The 24,836-nt window shown below is 47.7% G+C and overlaps 1 protein-coding gene across 3 annotated transcripts in view; it reads left to right on the top strand.

The window, feature by feature from the left end:
- Eva1c (eva-1 homolog C) overlaps window positions 1-24,836 on the top strand; it is a 73,335-nt gene that overhangs the window by 23,515 nt on the left and 24,984 nt on the right. The window contains exons 2-4 of one of the 3 annotated variants that reach the window (XM_032900453.1): window positions 11,245-11,441; window positions 14,471-14,591; window positions 22,318-22,470. In XM_032900453.1, coding sequence (XP_032756344.1) covers window positions 11,245-11,441; window positions 14,471-14,591; window positions 22,318-22,470 — 471 coding nt within the window. Of the gene's footprint in view, window positions 1-11,244; window positions 11,442-14,467; window positions 14,592-22,317; window positions 22,471-24,836 lie in introns of all 3 variants that reach the window. The other 2 variants (XM_032900452.1, XM_032900454.1) reach the window with 2 other exon arrangements.

Below are 24,836 nucleotides of genomic sequence, written 5' to 3'. Positions count from 1 at the left end.
CAACAAACCTTGAATGGCCAATCTCTTTGTTTTTCTGTCTTTATCTTACTAGTTCATTTTTAAATATTGTGACCAAAATACCTCAAGCTGGGTAAACGAATACGGGAAAACCAATTAAATTGCTCATAGTTTCAGTTCTAGGTTAAAGACCAATATCTGGTGCCGATCTCTTTGCTGGAGGAATCTTGAATTACCACAGGGCATCGTGTGTGCAGGTGTGTCTGCTTCTTCACGTCTCATTCCCTTCTTATATAGCCGCCAGGATTGCATTCTGGAGGCATTACTCTGATGACATTACCTAAGCTTAGGTACCTGCCTCAGAACACTGTGGTCTGATTCAGTTTCTAGCCTCCTAATCCCTGCAAATAATAACGAAGGTTTCACTTGAACCCACGGAGCCACATACAGACCCTGTGCAAACCATTGCCCTCATGTCCTGGGTCTCTGTTGTTCACCTTTCTCATCACCTGTCGGCAGCTGCAGAGGAAGCACAGGCCTCACATTATGCGGAGGAGGGAGCGGATAGTCACAGTGGCAGTAATGAATCTTCTCATAAGAGCTGACTGGGGAAGGTTCTAGAACTTTCATTCCCTCCATGGAGCTCACAGCCTCACTGCTCGCTGCCTGGGTCCTTTCATTCAGGTCTGGGACTCTCCAGAGAGTCCCCTAGCCCAGCCCTCAGGCCCCACCCCACTCCACACTCAGTATATTTCCTTAGCATTTCGTCAGAAGCTACCTCTGTCAGTTTCCCAACGTGGCTCACATCGTGATTAACTCAAATGTGCAGTGAATATCGTGACTCGAGGCTAACACATGAGACTCAGTTCCTTGCACCTCGCACAAAAATCTATGGGCAGAAGCCACATTACCCAGAAGCAAGTTTTGTTTTGTTTTTTTAAAGATTCGTTTTTATTTTTCATAGATGTGTATGTGGTTGTCTCTGTGTATGGGTGTGGGCATCTGTGGAGGCCAGAAGAGGTAGTCGGATCTCCTGGAAGTGAAGTTACAGAAGGTTGTGGGCTGACCAATGTGTGTGCTGGGAGCCAAGCTTGCAGCCCTCTACAGGAGCAGTAAGTGCTCTTAACCAGCGAGCATCTCTCCAGCCCCCTGTTGCATGTCCTTAATTCAAAGAAATGTTTTCAACAGTGAGGTTTGGAAAGTGTTAATCCTGAGATTTGCCAGTTCCACAATTTGGAGTCAATTTGAAGCAAGCTTTAATTAAATACTGACCAGGATGGATTCTGTGAAGGACCACTCTCTGGAATTTCCACTGAGTGGCCCGGAGACATGTGTTACAGAGGCTTTTAAGGACAAACCAGCATGGTCACCATATTTTCCCATGTGGCTTTGTTATTTTTTAAGAACTACAACTCCCAGCATTCCAGGAAGTTACCTGGTCGTTGGGCAGGTTACAGGTTAACATTTTGGTTTTACAGGAGTTAGCAGGGTAGACTCTAGAATACCATCACAGAAGAGTGAGGTGGTTTTGTTACTTTTCAAAAATCCAGCCAGCATTTTACTTACTGTAAGCAACAGCTCTAAGGATTCCAGATTATTGATACAAAGTAAGCTAGGTGTTGCAACCAAGAACCCCTGATTCTTTGTGGCAGAACAGAACAGAGGGTTAGTTCCTACTCAGGTCATTGTTCTGAAACTGGAAAATGAAGGGAACTTTAACTCTGTGTCATTTCATAAGGATCAGGGCTCCTTCCCTCCTGGGACAGCTGCATCGTTTGGGGTCCTAGTTGGCTCTTTGTCCATGTAGGAGAGCAAGGGGGAAAGCAAGAACAGGAGTGTCCCATAGAGATGGGTTTCATGTCCCAGCCTCTCAAATGGCAAACATCTCCTTTGCCCTCTTCCCATTGTCCTAACGTTTGCTGGCCAGTTTGACGAAAGGCCTCTCCCCCTAGAAACCAGGTGGGCTTCCTCCCACGCAGAAAACATCTCTGCTCTAACAGTTGGGTGTCCTCTTCTTATCTGGTATGCTCTTTGGCAAGGTCTCTGAATTTAAGAGTTGTAATCACTACCGTTGGGGCCCATGACTTCCTGTGATTTCCCTTTCAGATAGCTAAGAAACAAGCAGATGGTCCTAGTTTTCTTTATCTCCAGACCTTCTTTCTAAAGGGTTCGGAGATGGCTTCCAAATGGCTTCAAGCATGCTAGGCAAGTACTCTGCCACTGAGCTATGGCGGACCCCAATGTCACTGTTTTTTGTTTGTTTTGGGTGACGCTGGAACTTGAACCCAGGGCTCTGTGTGTGTGCAGCAAACATTCTACCTCTAAGGAGACATTTCTAGTCCACACACCCCCATACCCCCCCAGATTACTTTTTGGTTATGCTGCTCTTGGCATTTAGGGCCTAATGGTGGGCTCTACCTGTGGAGGGGCTTTCCAATGCCCAAAAGACTCCAACTCATGGCTCTAAACACACACAACAAACATGAAAGAAAAATTGTTTTTCTGAAATGTACTTCAAACAGGCAGAGACACTTCTGGATTGTGTGACTAGAAGGGTGTGGCCTCTTATGGGGGGGGTATCACTCCAATTATCTTTTTAAAGAGATGAGAGGAAGGCCAGGATAGAACAATTGAATTCCTTTCTCTTTCCAGAATGGTTGTGATTGTGAAATTGTCCTCTGGGGACTCAGGGACTTCAGCACCTGGATGTAGAGCCAATAACATTGCTCAGAGTGACTCAGGCAGCCTTAGCCCTTAGAAAACTTGGAGAATCTCTGGCTTCAAAAGGGAAAGAGGGAAAAAGACTTGACAGCCCGTTTGGCCTCCTCTGAATATGTGTGATGCTTACTTTTAATTGCGAACTCGACACAACCTAGAATTATTCCTCGTGTCTTGGTTTGTATTGCTGTCAGTGTACACTTCCACATTGTAATCCATCACTGAAGGAAGTCAGGACAGGAACTCAAGCAGGGCAGGAACCTGGAGGCAGGAGCTGATGCAGAGGGCATGGAGGGTGCTTCTTACTGACTGCGCCTCATGGCTTGCTCAGCCTGCTTTCTTACAGAATCTAGGACCTCCATCCCAGGGATGACTCCACCCACAGTGGGCGGGGCCCTCCCCATCAATCACTAATTAAGGAAATGCCCCACAGCTGGATTTTATGGAGGCATTTTCTCAATTGTGTCTCCCTTCTGTCAGATGGCCGTAGCTTGCGTCAGGCTGACGTAACACTATCAGCCTGTGAGAATGTCTATGGGTTTTGTCTTGAAGATGTTAACTGAAGGTGGGGGTACCATTCTCTGGTTTTAGGCCCTGTACTACAGAGAGTAGAGAAAAGCCGCTGAGAACTTAAGCACACTTTACTCATTTCTCTTCGATGATGACTGTGGCAGTCCTGTGACCTGGGGTGTGGCTGTCCTGTGACAGGAGGCTTTGGGTTCCTGTCGCCCTGATTTCTCTGCCCAAAAGACTGGAACCTGGAACCGCAAGCTAAAACAAACCCTTCTTCGGAAGTTACTTTTTGTCAGTTTTTGTTTTCTTTAGCCACAGCAACAGAAAGGAAATTATATAACGATTAGGAATGTTTAGACTTGACTTAAGGGCTGGGGCGAGAAGGGTGGAAGAAAGGGAGCATGGAGGGAGGGCAATCCGATGGGGGAGGACAATCCGACGAGGGAGGACAAGCCACCATTATCCATAGCTCAGCCGCTGGGGTTCTGACCCACAAGGGCAGCCTCCGGGCTGAGTGCTTACCTCTGAGCTGCCTAAAGAGCAGAGGGATGGAGAGAGGCTGCTCCGGAGCCCACCAGTGGGAACTCTGCATGAATTAGTGTTAAGATGGATGGGATGTGAACAGTAACGGGGCAGAGCCGCACCACGGCTTGTGATAGGTAAAGGATGCGTAGGCCTGCAGCAGCGTTTGATTCCCACCACAAATCCTGGGCACCGGTACTGAGAGGTGAGCATCGCTGTCAAACACTGTTTCAACCTCTGACTTGATCTTTAATCCCCTGTCCCCTCCCACCTTCACTGGCCTGCTCACAAGGACTCCAAAGCTTTTTGAACTCTGTAGTCATTCAAGTTAGGTGTAGGTCTTGGCTCAGACTGAGCTTTATGTCGTGCAAGTGAAGATCATTTAAGAATGATATGTTCAGTACACTAGCACAAGAATGGTGCATTTAACTCAAGCACATCCCCATGTTTGCTTACACACACACACACACACACACACACACACACACACTCACACGTGATATATTTGATGTACATCCGTGTGCACACACAAGAATGATGTATTTAAGTGAGTCCTGAGACGCTTCCCGCAGCTGATGGGGCTGTGTACCCGCTCTCATCAGGAGTCTTAGTGCATGTAGCATAACTGACTCTGAGGGTTCTGCAAAGGAGCGCTGTTTTGACGCTATTTTTGCGAACGATACCCAAGCTTTGCCTGTGAAACTCCCCTCCTGCTCCACATAGCACCTGTAGAAATCAGCCATTCCTATGATTCTGGCCTCTGTCACTGTGCTCTTTATATAGAAGAGAGTTTTCACTGTCCGTGTGATAACGGTGCTCCTAAGAGTGACTTTCAATAATGAAGACCTGATTTCTTCATTTATTTCTTAGTGTGAGAGGCATGCGGGCACTGTGGTGCTTATGTGGGCATCAGAGGACAGCTTGCAGGAGCTGGCTCTCCCTTTCTACCACATGGGTTCTAGGTATGGAGCTCCAGTCATTGGGTTTTGCGACAGACATCTTTCTCCCTGGGAATTTACCCAAAGGACTCCATATCTTTTTTTAATTGAGTATTTTTTTATTTACATTTCAAATGTTATCCCCTTTCCTGGTTTCCCGTCCATAAGCCCCCATCCCTTCTTCTATAAGAGTGTTCCCCTACCCATCCACTCACTCCTTCCCACCTCCCTACCCTGACATTCCCCTACACTGGGGGTGGGGTGTCCAGCCTTGGCAGGACCAGGGGCTTCTCCTCCCATTGATGCCCAGCAAGGACATCCTCTGCTCCCTATGCAGCTGGAGCCATGGGTCTGTTCATGTGTAGTCTTTGGGTAGTGGTTTAGTCCCTGGAAGCTCTGGTTGGTTGGTATTGTTGTTCTTATGGGGTTACCAGCTGAGACATCTCATCTCCATTCTCTACTTCTTTGCAAAGATGGAGGGCAACTCCCAGCTCCCATGGCTTTTTAGCAAACTCCTCATCTTTATTGATAGTACAAGAACATAAGAACCCTTTATCTAGTCTGCTCTTAGATCTCCTTGAGACCAGCCTTTCAGCTGTTCCTTTGAGGAAGATTAAGGCTGAAGAAGCCGCCAGAGTTCTGGTAATATCATGCGACTGTTTGCCAGGGAAGAGAGTCTGAGTGACAATCACAATCTGTGGCCAGGCTCCTGAGCTGACAGGAAGTTCTACCTACCTTATGGTAAGCCCTGACCCACCAGTTTAACCAGCAAAGTATCTCACTGGACTTTAAAGACAGATTTTTAAAAAGAACACACACTTCTACATATGCTGGGCTTTGTTGCTCATACTGTGAAACCCAAAATTTGAGTAACTGAGGCAGGAGGATGGCCATGAGTTCCAGGCCAGCTTGAGCAACATGGTAGATTACAGGGCAGGCTGCTGGGATACAGTGTAAGAGATCTGTCTCAACAGGAAATAAAATATTAAAAATGAGGATGGGGAGGCAGCCTCCCCCGTGATCCCAGCACTTGGATCGGGAGTTCAACATCAGCCTCAAGTAATTAACAGGGTGGAGGCCAGCCTGGGCTACTTGAGGCATTGTTTCAAGAAACAGGACAAAACCGTACACTTCAGTCTTCTCCTAAGGTGGTAAGCAGAGTTAAGATTATAAAATCCCTGGCTGGGACTATGGCCATAGAACGCATTTGACTCATCCAGTATGGTCCAGAGAGAAGTCATAACCAAAGGTAGCTGTTTCTTGACAAGGGTTACCTTTTGAAGCAGCGGAGAAAGCAAGTTGTGGGGAAGCCAACTGTGTTCACTGAACAGCACACTGGTGAGAGTGGACTCTTCCCCACCCCAGAGAACCGGATGCACAAGACAACCCTGGCAGCAGGCTGCTCTGTTCCTCTTTCTTTTGAGGTGTTCTTGATCCCGAGGGATTCCTCGTTTACTGTACAGAAACATCTCCACTTTCAGGTGCTCCTCTAGAACTGCTCAGTGATATTTCTCTGTCTATTATTATTACACTTATTTAGCGTGTGTGTGTGTGTGTGTGTGTGTGTGTGTGTGTGTGTGTGTGTACCTGCATGCATGCGTTCTTGCTATGGCGTTGTTGTGGAGGTCAGAGGTCAAGCTGTGGGATTAGTTCTCTCCTTCCATATGGGTCCCAGGGGTTGAACTCAGGTTGTCAGGCTTGGTGGCAAGCACATTTTCACACTGAGCCGCCTTCTTGTTCCCTCTGGGGCGTTCTATCACTCTGCCCTCCAAGGACTTTCCGCTCACAGTTGTGCTTGCCCTCTGATCTTATGACCCTTCTCAGCAGGACCTCAGTTCCCCAGGCTCGGTCCCTCCCACACTCATCTCCTTTGCTGTATTTACACTGGGACCCATGGTCTCTCATCCCAAGCAGTTTCTTGTCAATATTCACTTTCAAATTTATTGGCCACAGCTCACAGTAAGAAGCACAGTAATTTGCACATGGTCTAGAACTCATTTGATATATATTTTGACATATACAAATGTATACATCCAAGGTTTTCCTCACTGTAACCCACACATACTCATTTTTAAAATCTTTCCCTAAAAACCGTTCTTAAATCTGCAGCTCTGGATCTCTCGTGTGCACCAATAGTCACTAAGAAACCAAATCACCACAAACTTAGTCTCAGAGCAGCACAGGGGGGCTGCTTGGAACCTCAGTTGTAAAGTGCTGGCTAGAAGAGTGGGCATGGTAGAGCATCTTGTATTCTGGTGATGGAGAGGGGAGATGGGCAGGTGGGCTGGCCGTCTCACTAGTAGCCTACTTGGGAAGCTCTGGGCAATGAGGAACGTGTTCTCCGTGAGAAAGGTGGACAACACTCAAGAGGAGACATCACAGGTTGCTCTCTGGCCTCCATGAACATGTGAGCAGATGTGCATGCACTTGTGCATGTGTGTGCACACACATATGTATGCATACACATGCCCACACAGCACACAGATTTGTAGTTCTATTGGATAAAAGTCCGATGTGGAAGTGGCTCCGTTCTGAAGTCTCTGGGATCGTTTTCTTTAGCTTTTCCAGTCTCTTCAGGCCACCGGCACTCTTGGGCCAATGACTATGTCTTCATTCCTGGACGCACTGTCTTAGCATCTGTTCCTGCTCTTGCCCCACCCCCGTGCTTCCCTCCTAATAACTCTTGTGGCTATGCTGAGCTGTCACAGATACTGTGTATGGCAGGCTGGCCTTGAATTCTTGATGCTTCTGCTTCCGATTCCACAGTGCCAAGCCCACTGGTGGGATCACCCAGTATCCATAGTGTCTGTCGGATCCACTCTCGATGGTGTACATAAGAATTTGGGGCAGTGTAAGTGACATTGTCTACCATTATAATCCCAGACACCAGGGAGTAGTTTTATGTCCCTGGGTATTCATTGTGTCCTGCCTGTTCCTCTCTCTCTTCCTGTAATTTCTGTCAATGCTGATCTTTCTCTCGCATCCACACTTCAGTCTTTCCCAGAACATCAAATAAATATTGCATGGTATATACTATCGCTTTTCAGACTGGTTTCTTTCATTCAGTGATGCAGGTTTAAGGTAAGGTACCTGTGTGTGTGTGTGTGAAGGGGGATTTGATAACTCATTTTCAAAGACTAGAGCTGGAACCTAAGGCCTCATGCCCTATGTCTCTTTTAAAACCAAGTCCATGGGCCCAGTTTGGAAACAGGGAAGGGGATAAATATAATGCGGGCTTTCCTGCCCAAGTGTCCTCTTTGTAGCTCAGAGTAGGGGGGCTTTGATGATCTTGCATTAGTCTGTTCTGAACACTCCCAGGATAAAAATATGGGACAGAGTGAGTGATTGGACGAGCACATACTGTGTGTGTGTGTGTGTGTGTGTGTGTGTGTGTGTGTGTGTGTGTGTGTGTGTGTTTTTCCAGGGCTGAGGACCGAACCCAGGGCTTTGTGCTTGCCCCAGGGCTTTGTGCTTGCTAGGCAAGCGCTGTACCACTGAGCTAAATTCCCAACCCCTACTCATGTGTTTTGATGGAAATGGTCCCACAGGGGTCAAGCTCAGTTTCATGGGAAGAGGCCCTGGTTCATAGAGTGAGGCGAGGTGCTAACCCAACATGGCTAGGATTTTCCTGTGATGATCTGGGCAGCAAGCCGTTTGTATTTGTGCCTTTCCTCATTGCTGTGGCCAGCGACCCAAGGGGGAGAAACTCCAGGAGGAAGGGTTTATCTCGGCTGGTGGGTTTGAGGGTAGAGTCCACGTAGCAGGAGGTGGCATGAGAGGAGTGTGACACAGGCGATCGCATTGTGTCTGATCAGGAGGCAAAGAGATGTACCAGGGACACATCTTGTTTTCTCCTTTTTTTCTCATTTAAAACTTTCTTTCTCTGTTCTTTTTTCTTGTTGGTTTGTTTTCCTTCTTTGTTTCTGTCTTTTTTCTTCGGGGGCGGACGGGGGGACGGGGGGGCAGGGCAGGGTCTGGTTCTGTGTGAGTTTATGTGCATGTGTGCATTGGTGCCCCGTGGCTCTCCCTTTACCACTCTCTACTCACTTCTCTGAGGTGGGGACACAGGGCTCACATTTCTCAGCTATACTGGAAGTCAGCAAACCCAGGGATCCTCTGTGCTCTGCCCCACTTTGAGCTGAGGTCACAAGCATGTACGGAACTCTCAGCTCCTTACATGGGGGCTGGCATCTGTACTCTGAGCCTCATGATGGCAAAGCCAGGGCCCGTAATCACTGAGCCACCTCCCCGGCCCCTCTTTATCTCCTCTTCTGTTTTATCTCCTCTTCTGTCTGGGACCCTAGGCCACCGGATGGTACCATCTGCATTTAGGGTGGGTCTTCCCTACTCAACTAAACCTTTCTGGAAACCTCACAGACAACCCTTCAGGTGATCTCAATTAGCATCAACTATTACAGAGCACTTCTGTTCATGGTTCTAGGACCCAGAACTCTTCTGAGAGTCTCAAGACTCCACCATCCTTAGAAGCCCGTCCTGTCCTTTATCTACTAGCGCAACAAAGCATCTTTTGCATAAACAATGAGCCTTAAGCCAATGTCATCTTCCTCTGAGAATTACTTTGAAGTTGCAGTCAGCTGACCACTCAGCAGGGTTCTGGGGATAGGGGCTGATGGACAGGAAGTTTTAAGGAGATGTCCAAAGGGATCAAGTAGAGAAGGGTCCCCGCTGAGCACATCTCAGAATAAAAATGCTGGCCCTTCCAAAATAACTACCCCGATTTCCTGCGGGCAGAGTGTGCCCCACAGGGTGTTGAAAGCCATAATGAAATCCTGAACTACTGGTGCCTGTCACTGGGTCAGAGGCTCCCTTCCTGTGTGCTGTGCAAAGAGACAGTGACCCGCAGCCTATGAAGTTGAGGGCTGGTGGCCGAGAAGAATCAGATTCAAACTGATGCCTGATTTCCTTTTGCTGTTCCTACCTGATGAAGGTAGCCTCCCAAAGGAGGAGGAGAAAGAGAAGGAGGAGGAGGAGGGAAAATGAAGGGGGCATTATGGCTAGGATAAGCCTTCCAAAGGGCACTTGCAGCCTTCCTCAGAACACTCATGTATGAAAAGAATGACCCGAGGGCCTGTAAGCATCCAGGAAGCCTAGGTACTTTTAGTCGGGAATTATACTTCTGAGAGATTTTGAAACCAGAATGGGACTCACATAGGCGTGGGTCGGCTGTGTGGGAATCAGAGACTTCAGGAACGGCCCTTCCTCCCATAAAGCTCTCCTGTCAGTCTGCCCAGTAGATCCCACACACACCTCAGCAGAAAGTCCCTGGCTCTGCTCCCAGCAGCCACACTGTTGACCTCATGAGGTGTGAGGAGGAAGGGAGATCTACACTCTGGCCAGAACTTTACTTCCTCATTTCTGAGAACCAGCCATGCTCCAGACATGCAAGGCTGTCGGTCCCCAGAGCTTCTCAGAGCCCAGGACCAGCCTGAGTCATCCTCCCCCACTGCTTGAGAAGTCACCAGAGAGACTGGTGTGCAGAGTGTATAATTTCCAAAATGGGTGGCTGTGTAGCTCAGAATCGCAGAGGTCTGAAATCAAGGCGTCGACGGAGACACACACCTCAGTTTCTGCTGAAGGCTGGCCCTCCTTTGGCTACCCTTGGCTTGTGTCCCTCTATCACTGACTCTTCACATCACTGTTTCCCTCTTTCTATCTTCCTTCTTTCTTCCTTCCTTTCTTTCTGTCTTTCTTTCTATCTTCCTTCCTTCCTTCCTTCCTTTCTTTCTTTCTTTCTTTCTTTCTTTCTATCTATCTTCCTTCCTTCCTTTCTTTCTTCCTTCCTTTCTTTCTTTCTTTCTTTCTTTCTTTCTTTCTTTCTTTCTTTCTTTCTTTCTTTCTTTCTTTCTTTCTTTCTTCCTTGTCTCCTGATGGGGACACTCATCATACGCCATGAACGGATCCCCTGAGCTCGGTATGCCCTCCTTTTAACTACTTACATCTGCATCCCCGTGTTCAAATAAAGCCACATTCTGAGCTATGCTAGGAATACGGAGACATATTATTCAGTCCACGACAAAGCTTCACTATGTTTCTCATTACCTCATTCCCCTGCCCCTCTGAACTCCTTCCTGGCAGGCCTTACCTTAGGCAGGCAACCCCCCACCCCCAGCTTTCCTCTGTGGGGTCGGGCATGCCCAGGAGTGGTTTCCTGAAGTTTAATGGCATCCCCTTACTCCAGGAAGGCCTGGAGACTAGAGAACTCGAGTCTTCCTCAGGACGGGTAGCCGCACGCCCAGGGACACCCACTCAGCATACTTTCCTGCTTTATAGGTTCTTCCAGATTCCCTGGGCTCGCATCCAATCCCTCAGTGTGCTGCCTGAAGGGAATAGAGCCCTCTGAGCCTTACACTGGGCCATCACAGCCCGAGGTGCCTGGCCTACACAGGAAAGCCAGCATCTGGACCTCCGCAGCCCCCTGTGGCCTCAGATCTTCCATAGCCGCTAAATACACCCATGCTTTCTTAACCCAGCAGCCCCTGCCTCGGGACACTAGTGTCTCCTTGCTCCGAAATCTCCGTAGTAACGGGGAAGGGGGCTTCCTGAAGCTCCTGTAACCCAGCTAAATATTTTCCAGGTTACTTAACCAAACTCCTGCAAAACCACACCGCCTATGCCTGTGACGGGGACTATTTGAATCTGCAGTGTCCTCGGCATTCAACAATAAGTGTGCAGTCGGCATTTTATGGGCAAGATTTCCAAAGGTGTAGCTCCCAGGAGCCCACCTCCCAGAGGGAAGACAACTTGACCTGTGTGGCATCCACCGCTTTGCAGGTACTGAGTTTCGTGGATGTTCTAAGCTCATGAAATTGGTGTCCCCCCCTCCCTATCTCTGTCCCTCTCTTTCTCCCCCTTCTTCCCTACATTCATATATATGTGACTTTTACAGTTCATTCAGAGCAAAACCCCATGGGAACTCCAATTACTATACATCGCTAGTTTTTACAGGTGAGAGCTGCTCCTTGCTTCTCAAACTTTGACATTGTCATGGAGAGCACATGGAATCCCTATGCCGTAAAGCATTCCCTCAGCACATGTTCAGTGAGAAGTTCAGGGCACATTCTTTACTGTAGTGAAGCAAAACAAAGCCATATTGGACTTTGACCTCCAGGCCACAACGCTGATCAATGCCCCAGTGGGAAAGGTGGAGACCCCCAAATGTCTTTCTGATACCAGAATTGGATCGAACTTCCTAAAGACTGTCCCAAGAGACGTATCAATGGCTTTTGTGCCTCATGGTTGGCTTCTCTACCTGCGGACAACCCTGTTACTCTCATTTGGAGAATATGAGGATATTTTGAGTGGTCTTGGTTGGATTTGGTTTTTCTTCTGAACAATGCCAGAAAGAACAACAACAACTTCCTCCTCCTCCTCTTCCTCCTCCTCCTCTTCCTCCTCCTCCTCTTCCTCCTCCTCCTCTTCCTCCTCCTCCTCCTCCTCCTCCCCCTCCTCTTCCTCCCCTTCCTCTTCCTCCTCCTCCTTCCTCTTCTTCTCCCTCCTCCTCTTTTCTTCTCCCCCTCCCATCTTTCTTCTTCTCTTCCTCCTTGGGTATATTTGAGGAAGAATTGGTACATATAGAGGTCAAATCATTTCTCTGCTGGTATTAGCCTATCTGTGGCTTATCCATGTACTTTTTTCATTACTGGAGATTGGCTGAACCTGGGATTTTCTGCACGTTGGGTGGGCGCTATAGCCTTCGGCAAGCTATAGTCTCAGCCCACGCCCTCCCTTTTATTTTTCATATTTGAGACAGTGTCTTGCTAAGTTGCCCAGGCTAGCTTTGAACTTGCTCTGTAGCCCAGGTCGTCTGTGGACCTCCATCCTACTGTCTGTGCAAAGCTGGGATCACAGACCTGTGCCACTAAGGCCAACTTTATCCAAACAGTTTATAACCTGTCACCTCAACTACCTGGCTAAGATTATTAAGTCACTGGCCTGGGATGATTTTAACACCTCTCAAGTTCTTTGCAACAAATGGTGTTAGAAGTCAGCTTGATCATGACCAGCATAGAATATGTGGGTGAAGGTCAACTTACCAGTAGGTCTAAGGAGACTTTCATATCCTTTTCCTAATGCCTACAGAGAAGAAGCAAAAATATTAGATGGCACAGAAATTCCTCCATTTTTCTCGTACCACATATTCAGTCCAAAAAGCCATAGCATCTGGGCTGTCATATGATTGGTGAACAACAGAAAAGAATGTGACTGGCTGACACATCCCCTTGATATGGTTTCTGTGTTGTGATGAGCGACAACAGGTTTCTTTGGAAGTCATGCATAGTGTCTTTGAGTGCCCCATCCTGCCCCGGTTCCTCCCCTCTGGGCCTCCCTTCCAAAAACCATAGTCCCTGTCCTCCTCACCCAACCCGGTGGCCAGGCCCTCTGCTGTCCTCCAAGGTGCATGAGAGGAGAGCTGGCCAGCACAGGAGCACAGAAGTACCCGGTTGTTGAAAGTTGGAACTGCTGGTACCCGCATCCTTGCTCCAGCCTGGTGCCCTGAGGGAAGAGGAAGTTCATTTAGACTGACATGTTAGCATCTGTGAACACAATCGGAGGCTGAGTCTGCCAGGAACAACCCTGTGCAGCTCAGCAAGTTCCTTCCCCCGAGGGCTTCACACTATACTGAGGCAGCCAGTGGCCTGAGGGGCAGTGGTGTTCAAGATAGGGACGGGTTCACATCTGCCAAGGCAGACACCGTGGCACCTCTCTGCGTTTTGCAGTTGGTAACATGGTTTGAGCACACTTTGCCTCAGAGGGAAAAGCTTTAGGGGAGCACCTGAGGGCTGGGTATGTAGTTCACCAAGGCCATTCCAATGTGCCATCATCTGAGAGCTGTGCCTCCCAGGGGCGTAAAGGGTCCCCACGAGTTCTTTCTGATTGACAGACAGATCCAGATCTCCTGGGCCCCTGAGGTGGTAGGGTAGGTGACATGGCAGGACTAACATCCTCATGGAATTATGTGTTCCTTGAGCTGCTTGTAAGAACACAGTAACTCGGGAAAGCTCAAAAATCTGAATAGAATTCAGTCCTGAAGTGTGTGTAGATTCGTGAGAACAGTTCCCATTCTGGACTTGATCTCTCTTTCATCACAACCAAGGCTGAGACCTGAATTTATTCTGGGCAGAGCTTTCTCTGGGAGCCAGAGCCCAGAGGAGCAGGAGGGAGTGGTGGGTCTTTCCATGAAGCCGTGTAGGGTTTTCCGCGAGCTTCCAGAGGGAGTGTGGGAGAAGCTTTTTGACTAAACGAGTAGTCCACTAAAGAAATCATTCAGCCACAAGGTCACAGGCTCTTGCCCTTGGGTTCGTTAAGGGTGGGAATCAACTTTATTTTATTTGGTAGAACAAGTTTGGGTGTTTGAAGCTTTCCCCGAGTTCCTAGGGCCTGTGTGTGGCCATTCTAAAGGTAAGAAGGTATGGCCATAATTCCTGGTCATAATGGCTTGCTCAGCTTGAAGGTTTGGATCACCCCCCTCCCCCGACTGAACAATCAAACATGACTTGATCACACTCACGTGCCCTGGATCCTCTGAGGGATGGCGCTTTGTAAGAGTCAGGCATAGTGCCCACTGTGGCTGGTTGCTGCTGGCTCTCCCATGGGCCTGGTTCTCTGGACCAAGTCCTTTCTTCTGGATGTTATGGGGGAGATGCTCCACCCCCCACCTCATATGTTTCCATATAAGACACAGCTCAGGCTGGGCAGAGAAGCCTCACTCCCTCAGAGCCCAGAGCAACCCAGGTTTGGGGCCCAGCAGACACCATGTGCAGTTTACAAGCCTATCCCTTTTCTACCCCTCCTTCCAGAAGGTGCTGGACGAGTGCCAGAACCAGCGGGCCTGCCACCTCCTAGTCAATAGCCGAGTCTTCGGACCTGACCTTTGTCCAGGAAGCAGTAAATACCTCCTGGTCTCCTTTAAATGCCAACCTAGTAAGTAACTTCTGAGGGGGGACAGTGTGTTTGGGATTGGCCCCTGGTCTCATGGACACTCCTGACCAAAGTCCTCTGCCCATCCAACCTCAAATCCCTTAACAGGAAGATCAGAAAAGAGAGACACACAAGGGCATGTGTGCACTCACACTTACACATCTTTCAAAAGTAAAAATCCCTCTCAAGGTATACAGCTCGATTGTACTGATCCTGAGAGTATCCACAGAGTGGAGGAACCCCAGTGTTACAAGGCTTGATTTTCACTGGGCTCAGTGGCACGGGTTCCACCAGAGCCACCACCTCACGTGTGTGCTGTCCCCAGTTTCGTGGATGCATGGTGTGCAGGAGTAATCGCTTCCATTCTCGTTCTTGTGCTTTCTCCATTGACTTTTGCCATCCACAGTGCACAGAGCTTTATGATCAGCCCACCGTAAGCTCTAAGTAATCCCTCTTCAAGGAGCTGTCCCATTTCCAGGCCCCTGGGATACGCCTGTAACAAGCCCAGGGGATAGGTGACTGGAAACTTTCTTTCCTTTTCTTTAAATTAGCATACATATTTTGGTTGGTGCTCTCCCACCGCTCTGTCCCCCCTCCCACTCCGTCATCTCCTGTCCCCCTTCCCCACCTTTCCACTCCCAGTTGTTCCCTTTCCAACCTCACATTACACGCATTTTTATTCATTTCCCTCCACCTCCTTGAAATCTCTTCCTCTATTAAGGCCCCCTTTTTACTTTCACACCCACACAGACACAGGAACATAAAAATTTATAGCTGGACTTTCACATGAGGCCTCTCACACTGTCTTTCTAGTAGTCTTTCTTTGCTTGAATAAATGAGTGTTGAAAAGACATTGTAGCAATAGTATGTAGCAGGATGTTAGGAAAGATAGTTTGTTTCTACAGCGCCCTCTATGCTGTCCCAAACTCAACTGGGTTTTTGTTTGTTTGTTTGTTTGTTTGTTTTTGTTTTTGCTTTTGATCTCTGTCCATTCTAAAACACTAGTAGCCTAAGACTTGGCTCTATTGTCTGTGGGGGACCCTTTCAGCAGACTGCAGACTTTTCTTTAACAATCTCCCAGAAACGACCAGGAGTATGATAGAAGGGCCCCTTGGTACTGTGCCTGCAAACACACTCACACCCAGACTTGTACATGCACACATCTGTACACGCACAGCACACAAGAGACCCTCCTGTGCCTCATCACATACACATTGCTGTGGCCTTCTACCCTCTTAACCATGCAGACCCACTCACACGTCATGCTGTCTCACACTCCGTTATACATGCACACTGCATACACACTGTCTTACACACTCACACATACACTATTGTAGAGTGTAAGCAGTTACAAACGAGCCTAGATGTTGAAGAGTGCCTGAAGAACCCTCCTCCCAGGCCCCCCAAACTCCTTCCACCTCCCCCCAGCACCCCTAGCACTCCCAACCCAACACCCCCTATCTTAGCCAACAGAGGAAGAGCATCCCTCAGGGTCTCCCCATCCTTCGTGGGCCTTCTGCGGCTGACTCAGAGAAACTCCACTGTGCCCTCGGTTGCCATTAGATTTGGCATCCTTTTCCCTACCCCTAGTTCCCACCTCCGTGAAGAAAGCAAATATTCCTTTCAGAAGCAGTCGCTCAGACTGCCTGCAACTGGAGAAGAGGGTGGTGAGAGTGTGAGTATTATGGACTGGAGACACAGAACATAGATATGTCCCCAGCCTCATACCAATGTGGTTAACCTTTTTCTAGTCCTAATACAGAAAGAGCCCATCTCTAAACACCACAGTTACATTAAATGTCCACCCTCTTATGACTTCCCAATGGGGATTGTACACAAGAATGAATTTGGAGTAGACAAACCAGGGTGATGTTTGCACCGGGAGGTGCAGGGTAGGTAAAGCCCCACTCTGACTGCCCCAGGGGAAAGATGAGGCATGGAGGCCGTGTGACCCGTCCTTGGCAGTCAGAGTTTTGGAAGGCGGTTTTGGAGGCCTTTTTTCTTCTGCCCTCCTTCCTTTGAAGTCTCTGGTCCTTGTTCTGCTGTGATCCTTGCAACCATAGCTGCCTCCGGGGCTGTGATGCAGAGTGGTCCGTGAGTCCAGTACTGCCGCACAGAGCAGTCTTTGAGTCTGATGCTGCCATACAGGGCAGCCCGTCTCTTCCTGGTTTTGAGTCCTGAGAAGTCTGCATGACAAGGGAATTGACACCAGGGAAATTGGCAAGTGCTATAGACCAGAGTTGGTTTTGCTGTGTGATCTTGGACAGTGGCTTGCAGAAGCTCCATTGCCCAGCCGTGCAGTGAAGAAATGTCCCCAGTATGCGTTTGTGAGATGCCTACCACAGGCCTGTGGTGGAGTTGAGTGGAGTCAGGGCTGGCCAGCATGCCAACAAACAAGCTAACTAGTTCTGGTCACTGATGTGCACTCTGACAAGCAGTGATGCTCCCGGGGCAGATGCATCCTGGGAGCTGGTGAGGACGTGGTGCATTGTCAGTACAGAGTATGAGGACACAATCCAGGCAGCCAAGTGTCCATCTCAGTTTTAACACCGCCTTGCAGTGGTGGTGGTGAGCAAGACCAATGTCTAGCTACTCCTGTCACAGCAGATTGCTGCCCCTCCGACCTTCCACTGCTGAGATGTAAAAGCGAACTGGTCCAGACGCTAAGTGATGTGCATTGCAGGAAGGACTAGACTTTGAATATATATCTATTATGGTGCTGGGGATTGAACCGAGCAGGTTTTGAATTTTTGTGTTTCCCTGAGCTATCCACACGCAGTACTCTCTTTCCTCACAACACCTAGCAATAGCTTCCAGCCACAGTGCGAGCGGGGAGGGAACATGCCAGGGCATGTATGTGGAAGGCAGAGGAAGACTTGCAGGAGTCGGCTCTCTCCCTCCAACATATGCGTACAGGGATTGAACTCAGGTCATCAGGCTTGGCAGCTCTGGCCTCCGATTGGTCATTTGATCACAAGGAGAACTGATAATGTGTTTGTAGCTTAGGTGTGTTACATGTGTTACAATGTACTTTTTTGTAGTTTTTTTTTATTGGATACTTTTTAATTTATTTACACAATCTACATTTTTTAAGAAAAAAAATTCTGGTAAAAAAATGACATCCGTATTTTGAACTAGATGACTTTTTAACCCACTGTGGTTTATTTGGACATAGCCCTTTCAGGTCAGGGAGGGACTGTTTACCAAAAAGGGGGTGCCCACACTGGTCTCTACAGAGTCCTGCCTCTGCCTTCCCAGGCTTCTGCTGGGCTCTTTCCAAGTGTGTCAGCCACTCACTCTTGGGAGTCTGTCCAGATCTCAGAGCAGCTCTGTTCCCCTTAGAGGGCAGCAGTTATGTTAGGAGGCCCCTGCTCCTTTAGAACCCCAAAACTGTACTCTTAGGTGACAGCCTGCACATTTGCAATCAGGAAACTCAATACAACATAGCAGGAAGCAACCTGGCATGCACCAGCCTTCTCTGCTGCGGGATGTACAGTCAGGGACAGGGCATCTAGAAGCCTTACACATGGGTGCCCTGTTACCTTCAGTGGGGTTTGCTGCCATTGAATGACTGAGCTTTCGTTAATCAAAGAGCCATGGCTAATATTTATTCCATGGTGTGCCTTTAAAAAGTTGTAATAACCAGGGCTGGAGAGGTGGCTCAGTAATTAAGAGCACTGACTGTTCTTCCAGAGGTCCTGGGTTCAGTTCCTAGCAACCATATGGAGACTCACGACATTCTGCAGCTCCAGTACCAAGGGATCTTCTGGACTCTGCCAGCACCAAGCACACATGTAGTACATGTATATACATACATACATACATACATACATACATACATACATACATACATGCAGTCAAAGTACTCATATACATTAAATAAATAAAATGAACACTTTGTAATATTTTTAAATGCTAACTTAAGGAGAGACAGAGACAGAGATGAGAGAGAGGAAGAGAGAGAGAAAGAGAGAGAGAGAGGAGGGGGATAAGTCTTGTTTTTAAAAGTTTTTTAAAGCTGGATATGGTGACACAGGCCTTCAATCTCAGTGCTTGGGTGGCTGAGGCACAGTTCAAGGCTAGCCTGAGCTACACAGTGAGTTTAAGGCTAGCCTGACTTATATAGTAACTGTCTCAATGTAAAGAAACCAAACTAGCCATGAACTAAAAAGGTTCATGTTGAAGTTTGGTTGTGCCAGCTTCTCCCACCTCTGCCTTGGAGGCTCTCTGTTCCTGGCAGGCATTCCGAGCACGTTCTGACTGCAAAGCTCTCTGACGTGGCTCCCATGTTTTATGCATCAAATGTCAGCTGTCACTCTGGGCCTTTGACGTCAAGGGAAATGTCATTGTTGGTGAGCTTGAGCACCTACTGAGACACAGTGCCCCAAGTCACAGAGGCAGCGGTCTCTTTATTTAGAAGAAGACAAATTTTTCCTTGGATTTAAGTGTAAAATCTCACGCTGACACTGCGGTGAGCCAGTCGGGGGTCTTTTAAATGTGTGCCATGACCTTGGGCTCTTTGCCCTGATTCACCGGTTCTTCCTGTGCGTCAAGTGAGCAGAGAAGATGGGAATCTGTGAGCATCGACAGCCTGGCTATTGCTGATTGCGTGTCGATCACGCTCATAGGCATGTGCAACCTTTTACGACTGTGGTGTGACGTTATCACCTACAAAATAAGCCCTGGATTTGTGTCGGCTGCGTTTGTAACTAGCTATGTGTGGCCCATAGGCATCAGGCTGGGCAACTGCCTGGAATTTCTTCTTTAAAATACATAATCATTTGCCCTTATCCAGAGGGACAATCTCCGAGAGATTCCATGGATGTCTGAAGCCACGGATATTATCAAACCTTATGTAGACTGTGATTTTATATAGATACACACCAATGATAAAGTTTAATTTGTAAATTAGGCACAGTGAGAGATCTGTCACAACTAATAATAAAAGTTATAACTATGGCAATAATAAAATTGCCACCATCAACATTCTTGTACTTTGGAGCTGTCAGGCAGTAAAATCGGGGTTATTTGAATATAAATATTTCAATATTTTGACAATAGATCTGATATCTAAGACAATAAACCAAGGGCAGGTAACATATACAGGGTGGAAACGTTGGGCAAAGGAAGGACTCATATCTTGTGTGGACAGAGCCCAGTTGCAGAAGAGTGCAGCAAACTACTGGGAATAGGGATGTTTAAATTTTAGGAAATGTTTACTTCTAGAATTTTCTATTTATCATTACCAAGCTGTCATTGGTTGCGGGTTACCTAAAATCACAGAAATCCACCTGCAGGAGGAGTAGGAGGTTGACTATATTAAAAACCACTCCCAAGGCTCACCACTAAAGCTGGCTTACATCTTGAGATCTGAAGTCTCTCCCTGCCTATGACCTTTGGTCTTTCTGCTTCTTTTGGGGCTTTTGGTGAAGAATCACAGGAACTTCAAAGTCACAGGAAGGTGGGCTTTGTTGTTGCAGACGGTTTTCTTTCATGGTTTAATTTCGGAGCTTAAGCAGTGTTGGTTCTGTGGAAGGCCAGCCAGCTGCCCTAACTCTGCGAGCGGGTTAAATACGCTTTTCTGGAAGCCTTATGGTGAGAGCTTTCAGATCATTTGGACTCCAACCACAGTTAAAAAAACAAACAAACAAACAAAACAAAAAACAAACAAAAACAAAAACAAAAACAAAAACATTGTGCTTATTGGCCCAACATGGTACACACTCATACTAACACAACTGAAAGGCGATTGCTTGAAATCATAGCCATGCTTGTCCTGACGGAACACCCTTTGATATTTTGATGATTTCTAATCATTCTTTTTTCCTTTTCTGTTTCTTTCTCTTCTTCTTCTCTTCATCTTCATCATCTTCTGCTTGTCCTCCTGCTTCTCCTTCTGCTGCTTCTGCTTCCTCTTGCAGTTGTTCTTCTTTTCTTCATCTCCACCTTCTCCTCCTGCTTCTGCTTCTCCTCCTCCTTCTGCTTCTTCTCCTCCTTCTGCTTCTTTTTCTCTTTCTGCTTTTCCTTCTACTGCTTCTGCTTCTCTTCTCTTTTCCTACCGTTTACTTCTCCTCCTCTTCCTCTTCTTCCTCCTCCTCCCCCTCTTCCTCCTCATCCTCTTTCTCTTCCTCCCCTTCCCCCTCTTCCTCCCCTCCTCCCCTTCCCCCTCTTCCTCCTTCCCCTCCTCCTCTTCCTCCTTCCCCTCCTCCTCTTTCTTCCCTGAGCGAGGACCCAGACAGGACTCTCGATGTAGCTCAGACTGTGGGCCTTTGTGCCGGGCTGGGATCACAGCCGTATGTGGCCACTCCCAGCCAGTCTGTAGTTTTTAAATTTCCTGGTGACAACTCTCTTACTTGATTTCAAGACTCATCAGTAGGTCTCAGATCACATTTGGGAGAACTCGGTCTTGAGGTGTATGAAGATCTGAAATCAGCAGAGTGGAAGACAAACGTGAGCTAAGGAGGGACACAGAAGGCAAGAGATTTCTTGGGGAAGCTGACTCCCTCCAGACAACCATCTTGTCATTAGCTCCCGCTCCTGCAGGCTCTGACAGGGCAGCTCCCCTAATGGCCATTTTGAGTAAAGTTCTTTACTACATCTAAAGTGTGGGGAGCAGGAACAAGTGGAGGGAATCCCTCAGTATCAACTATCATTATTTTTAAAGTATCCCGAGGTATAATTCTTATAACTCGAAATCGCCCATTTTAAATAAACAGTTCAACACCACGAAGTTTCCTGAACCGTGTTCTCTTGACCGTATGTCCCGTCTGTCTTGTGCCCAAGTCCCTTGAATCTACTCCTCGATCATACCCACAGATTATAGTGAAAGAAACTATTACTTTTAAAAAGAAAAAAATCAAGCGGAAGGCTCTGGGTTCGGTCCCCAGCTCCGAAAAAAAGAAAAAAAGAAAAAAAAAATCATTGATGGGTGGTGGTGCTGCAAGCATTTAATTCCAGCATGTGGGAGGCTAAGGCAGACAGGTATCTGAGTTCAAGGCCAGCCTGATCTACAGAGCAAGTTCCAAAACAGCCAGGCTATACATGTGTCAGAAAAGAAACCATGTCTCAAAGGGGTAGGGGGAAGGAAGGAAGGAAGGAAGGAAGGAAGGAAGGGAGAGAGGGAGGGAGGGAGGAAGACATTATTATAAATTTTTATTTGAATCAGCAAGATGGTTTCCTGGGTAAACAGGCTTGCTGTCAGGCTTGGTGACATGGGTCAGTCCCTGGAACTCACATCGAAAGGAGAAAACCCGCAGTCAGCTGTCCATCCGTGCATTGAGATACTCATTTCCACACACATACACATACACAAAAGTTTAAGTTTTGGGTTAAATGGATGGTTCTATCATATGATTAATTGTTTTTTTTTTTTTTTTTGTTTTAAGACAAGACTTTTTACCTTCGTAGTTCAGGGAAAATGAGCTCTGTATGATATGTAATGAGAGATTTTTTTATTATGGTAGCACAGAGATCTTCCTGCTTCAGCCTCCTGGGCACTGGAATTACAAGACGGACCCCTCCCCCCTTAATAAAAAAGCAGAGTCTCGTGTATCTCGGAATGGCCTCACGCTTGCTATACAGCTGGGAGCGCAAGGGTTATCCTGAGCTCCTGTCCTCCTGCGGGCCCCTCCCCAGTGCTGAGACTATGGGCATGAGCCGCCAGCTCCCATGTGTGTGGTGTTCCCTCTCAGCGAGGCTAATCTGTCGCTGCTTTCCGCTTCTCCTCCAGATGAGTTGAAAAACAAGACAGTGTGTGAAGACCAGGAACTGAAGCTTCACTGCCACGGGTCCAAGTTTCTCAACATCTACTCTGCCGCCTACGGCCGGAGGACCCAGCAGACAGACATCTGTTCCTCCGGGGCGGAGCTGCTGCCCCCCTTTGGTAGGCGATTTTATTTGGCTGTCTGTCATTAGGCTGTTGTCTGAGTGGATTGTGGTCCCCGGGTCAGCAGTGAGATGTGGTTTGTAGCAGCATGAGAGGGAAAGTCAAGGTGCAGCTGTTGTATGCAGGGCCTGTTCTAGGCACTGGGAACTCATCAACGAATAATCTACCCAGTCACGGAGTGGCCTTCCAGCACCACAGAAGGAGGCTATAAGTAAACAGAAGAGGAAGGAGTGGTTACAGCTGGCTCTCCATGTGCACAAGTTCGTCGACTGCGGGTTAGGCCAAGCACAATGGCAAATACTAGAGGAAAGTTCCTCTATTCAACAGGTACGGGTGTGTTCCCTTTGTTGCCAGAAGTGTCCGCCCTGCTGTCCATCAACCACACACATCTAGTGTAGATATGAAAAGGGCCCAATGCGTCTGTAGAAGTCAATGCCAATGAAGTCAATGCTCAATGTCAATTGTTTATAATACTTTCTATAATATCGCACCTATGCTATATGATACAAGTATACATCATACTGTATTGTTGCTAGGAGCACATGCCTCGAAGGCCTTATGATGTTGGGATGTAGCTTGTATGTCTTTCAAGGATCGTGTGCTAAAATTTAATCTCTGATGGGAAAATTTTCCATACTAAAATGTTAGAAAGTGTTACAGAGGCATATAGAGGTCTGAATTTTGGAGGCAGATAAGGTTATCAGTGTGGAACCCCCAGAATCCTTTATAGGAAGAGGTGAGACCAGAGGAGGCATCCCTGTCTTGTGTTATGTGGTACCCTGTGCTGTCTAGAAACTGACAGCAAGGTCATCATTGGATACAGGCTCCTGCTCTTAGACTGGAGTTATAAGCCAAAATAAGCCGTTTTTCTTTACATTGTTACTCAGTTCAGGTATTTTGTTACAATAAAACCAAACACAGAAAACTAATGCAGGAAATTGGCACTGGCAGTATATGGGGTTATTACTATATCTATATCCGAGAATGTGGAAGGAAGTGGCTTGGAAACTGAATAATGTGCAGAGGTCAGAGGAGTCTGGGGAAATGGGTTGGGGAAAGTTTGTATTGCTACAAGGCAAATGCTACTGGCCAGTTCTGGGGGTGGGTCAGAAGAGACTGGCAAATTAGTCTTAGATGGAAACAGGGAGCCCCTTAGATAATAGGAGGGTGGTTATTCTTATATGAAATAGCAAAGATCCCTGCTGTATGGAGTCCACACCCTAAAACCCAGGGGAACACTACATGTAAAGATGACCGACTTGTTTACTGGGCAAATGTGATTTCGGATCAACCAAGATTCTTGCTGCTGTGTGGCCGTTATTGACTGCTTTTAGTCAGATGTATAGTAAAACTCAGGACCAAAGGGAAAGATTTGAAAACCTCTCAGTCTGGCCAAGGAGGGACCAAAGAACAAGCTCTAAAGGAGTGGCTGGAAAAACACTTGCTAGAGAGATTAGTGTGGACAGAAGCCAGCCAAGGGCTGAGATCAGAGCAACTGGAAAAAGGCCTGGAGTCAAACAGGCCAGCTTGCAGCTCCTGTGGGTGCTGGCCCTTGGCATCCATGCCAGGCTGGAATTTTAGGTGTGCAGTTGTGGCGTCATGATGGTTTCCCCTGAGGTTTCAAAGGGAAGCCTGGCAGAAGCTAACCATGGATTGCAACCGCTGTGGGAAGCCCCCAGGTGAGGCAAGGTATAGAGTAGCTGATGGTGGGTGCTGGAGTTTGGTACCTGCTGGGGTTCCCAGCTTCTCAAATTTGAATAAGGAATTTGATGTGGTTAGGAGCAAGCAAAGTGAAGGAATTTATTAAGAATGCGTTTTAACCGAGCAGTGGTGGTGCACACCTTTGATCCAGGCACTTGGGAGGCAAAGGCAGACAGATCTCTGTGAGTTCAAGGTCAGCCTGGGCTACACAGAGAAATCCTGTCTCGTTAAAAAAAAAAATAATGCAGTCACAAGAGAGGAATCCAGAAGGAGCCTCGACTATACAAGTCATGTGGACTTTTACACCCCACAATGGAGAGCTCTGTTAATTTGCATTGTGCAGGCTTCTCACACACCGTGTGTTGGGAGTACCTTATAAATGCCACAGTTCATCCCAGACTTCCTGGAGTACCCGTAGGTAATTCTAGCAGGCCTCCTCTGGTCTTAGCCCACAAGTTTTTCTCATACCCTATTTTTTTCCTTTATGTGGGCCTTCCAGATTTCATTCAGCTCTCGTCTCCCTGTCCTTCCTCAGAGACAGGGCTCTGTCCATCTGAGAAAGGTATAGCCATGGGCACCTGCAGCCTTCACTGAGGAAGGCTGGGAACCCTCCCCTCACAGTATGTGAGAGAGGCTGGCCTTGGCATGTTAGGGTTTAGTGT

Source organism: Rattus rattus, chromosome 4 (assembly GCF_011064425.1).
Source record: "Rattus rattus isolate New Zealand chromosome 4, Rrattus_CSIRO_v1, whole genome shotgun sequence".
In the NCBI taxonomy this organism is placed as follows: domain Eukaryota; kingdom Metazoa; phylum Chordata; class Mammalia; order Rodentia; family Muridae; genus Rattus; species Rattus rattus.
This window is presented reverse-complemented; position numbering and strand designations above follow the sequence as displayed.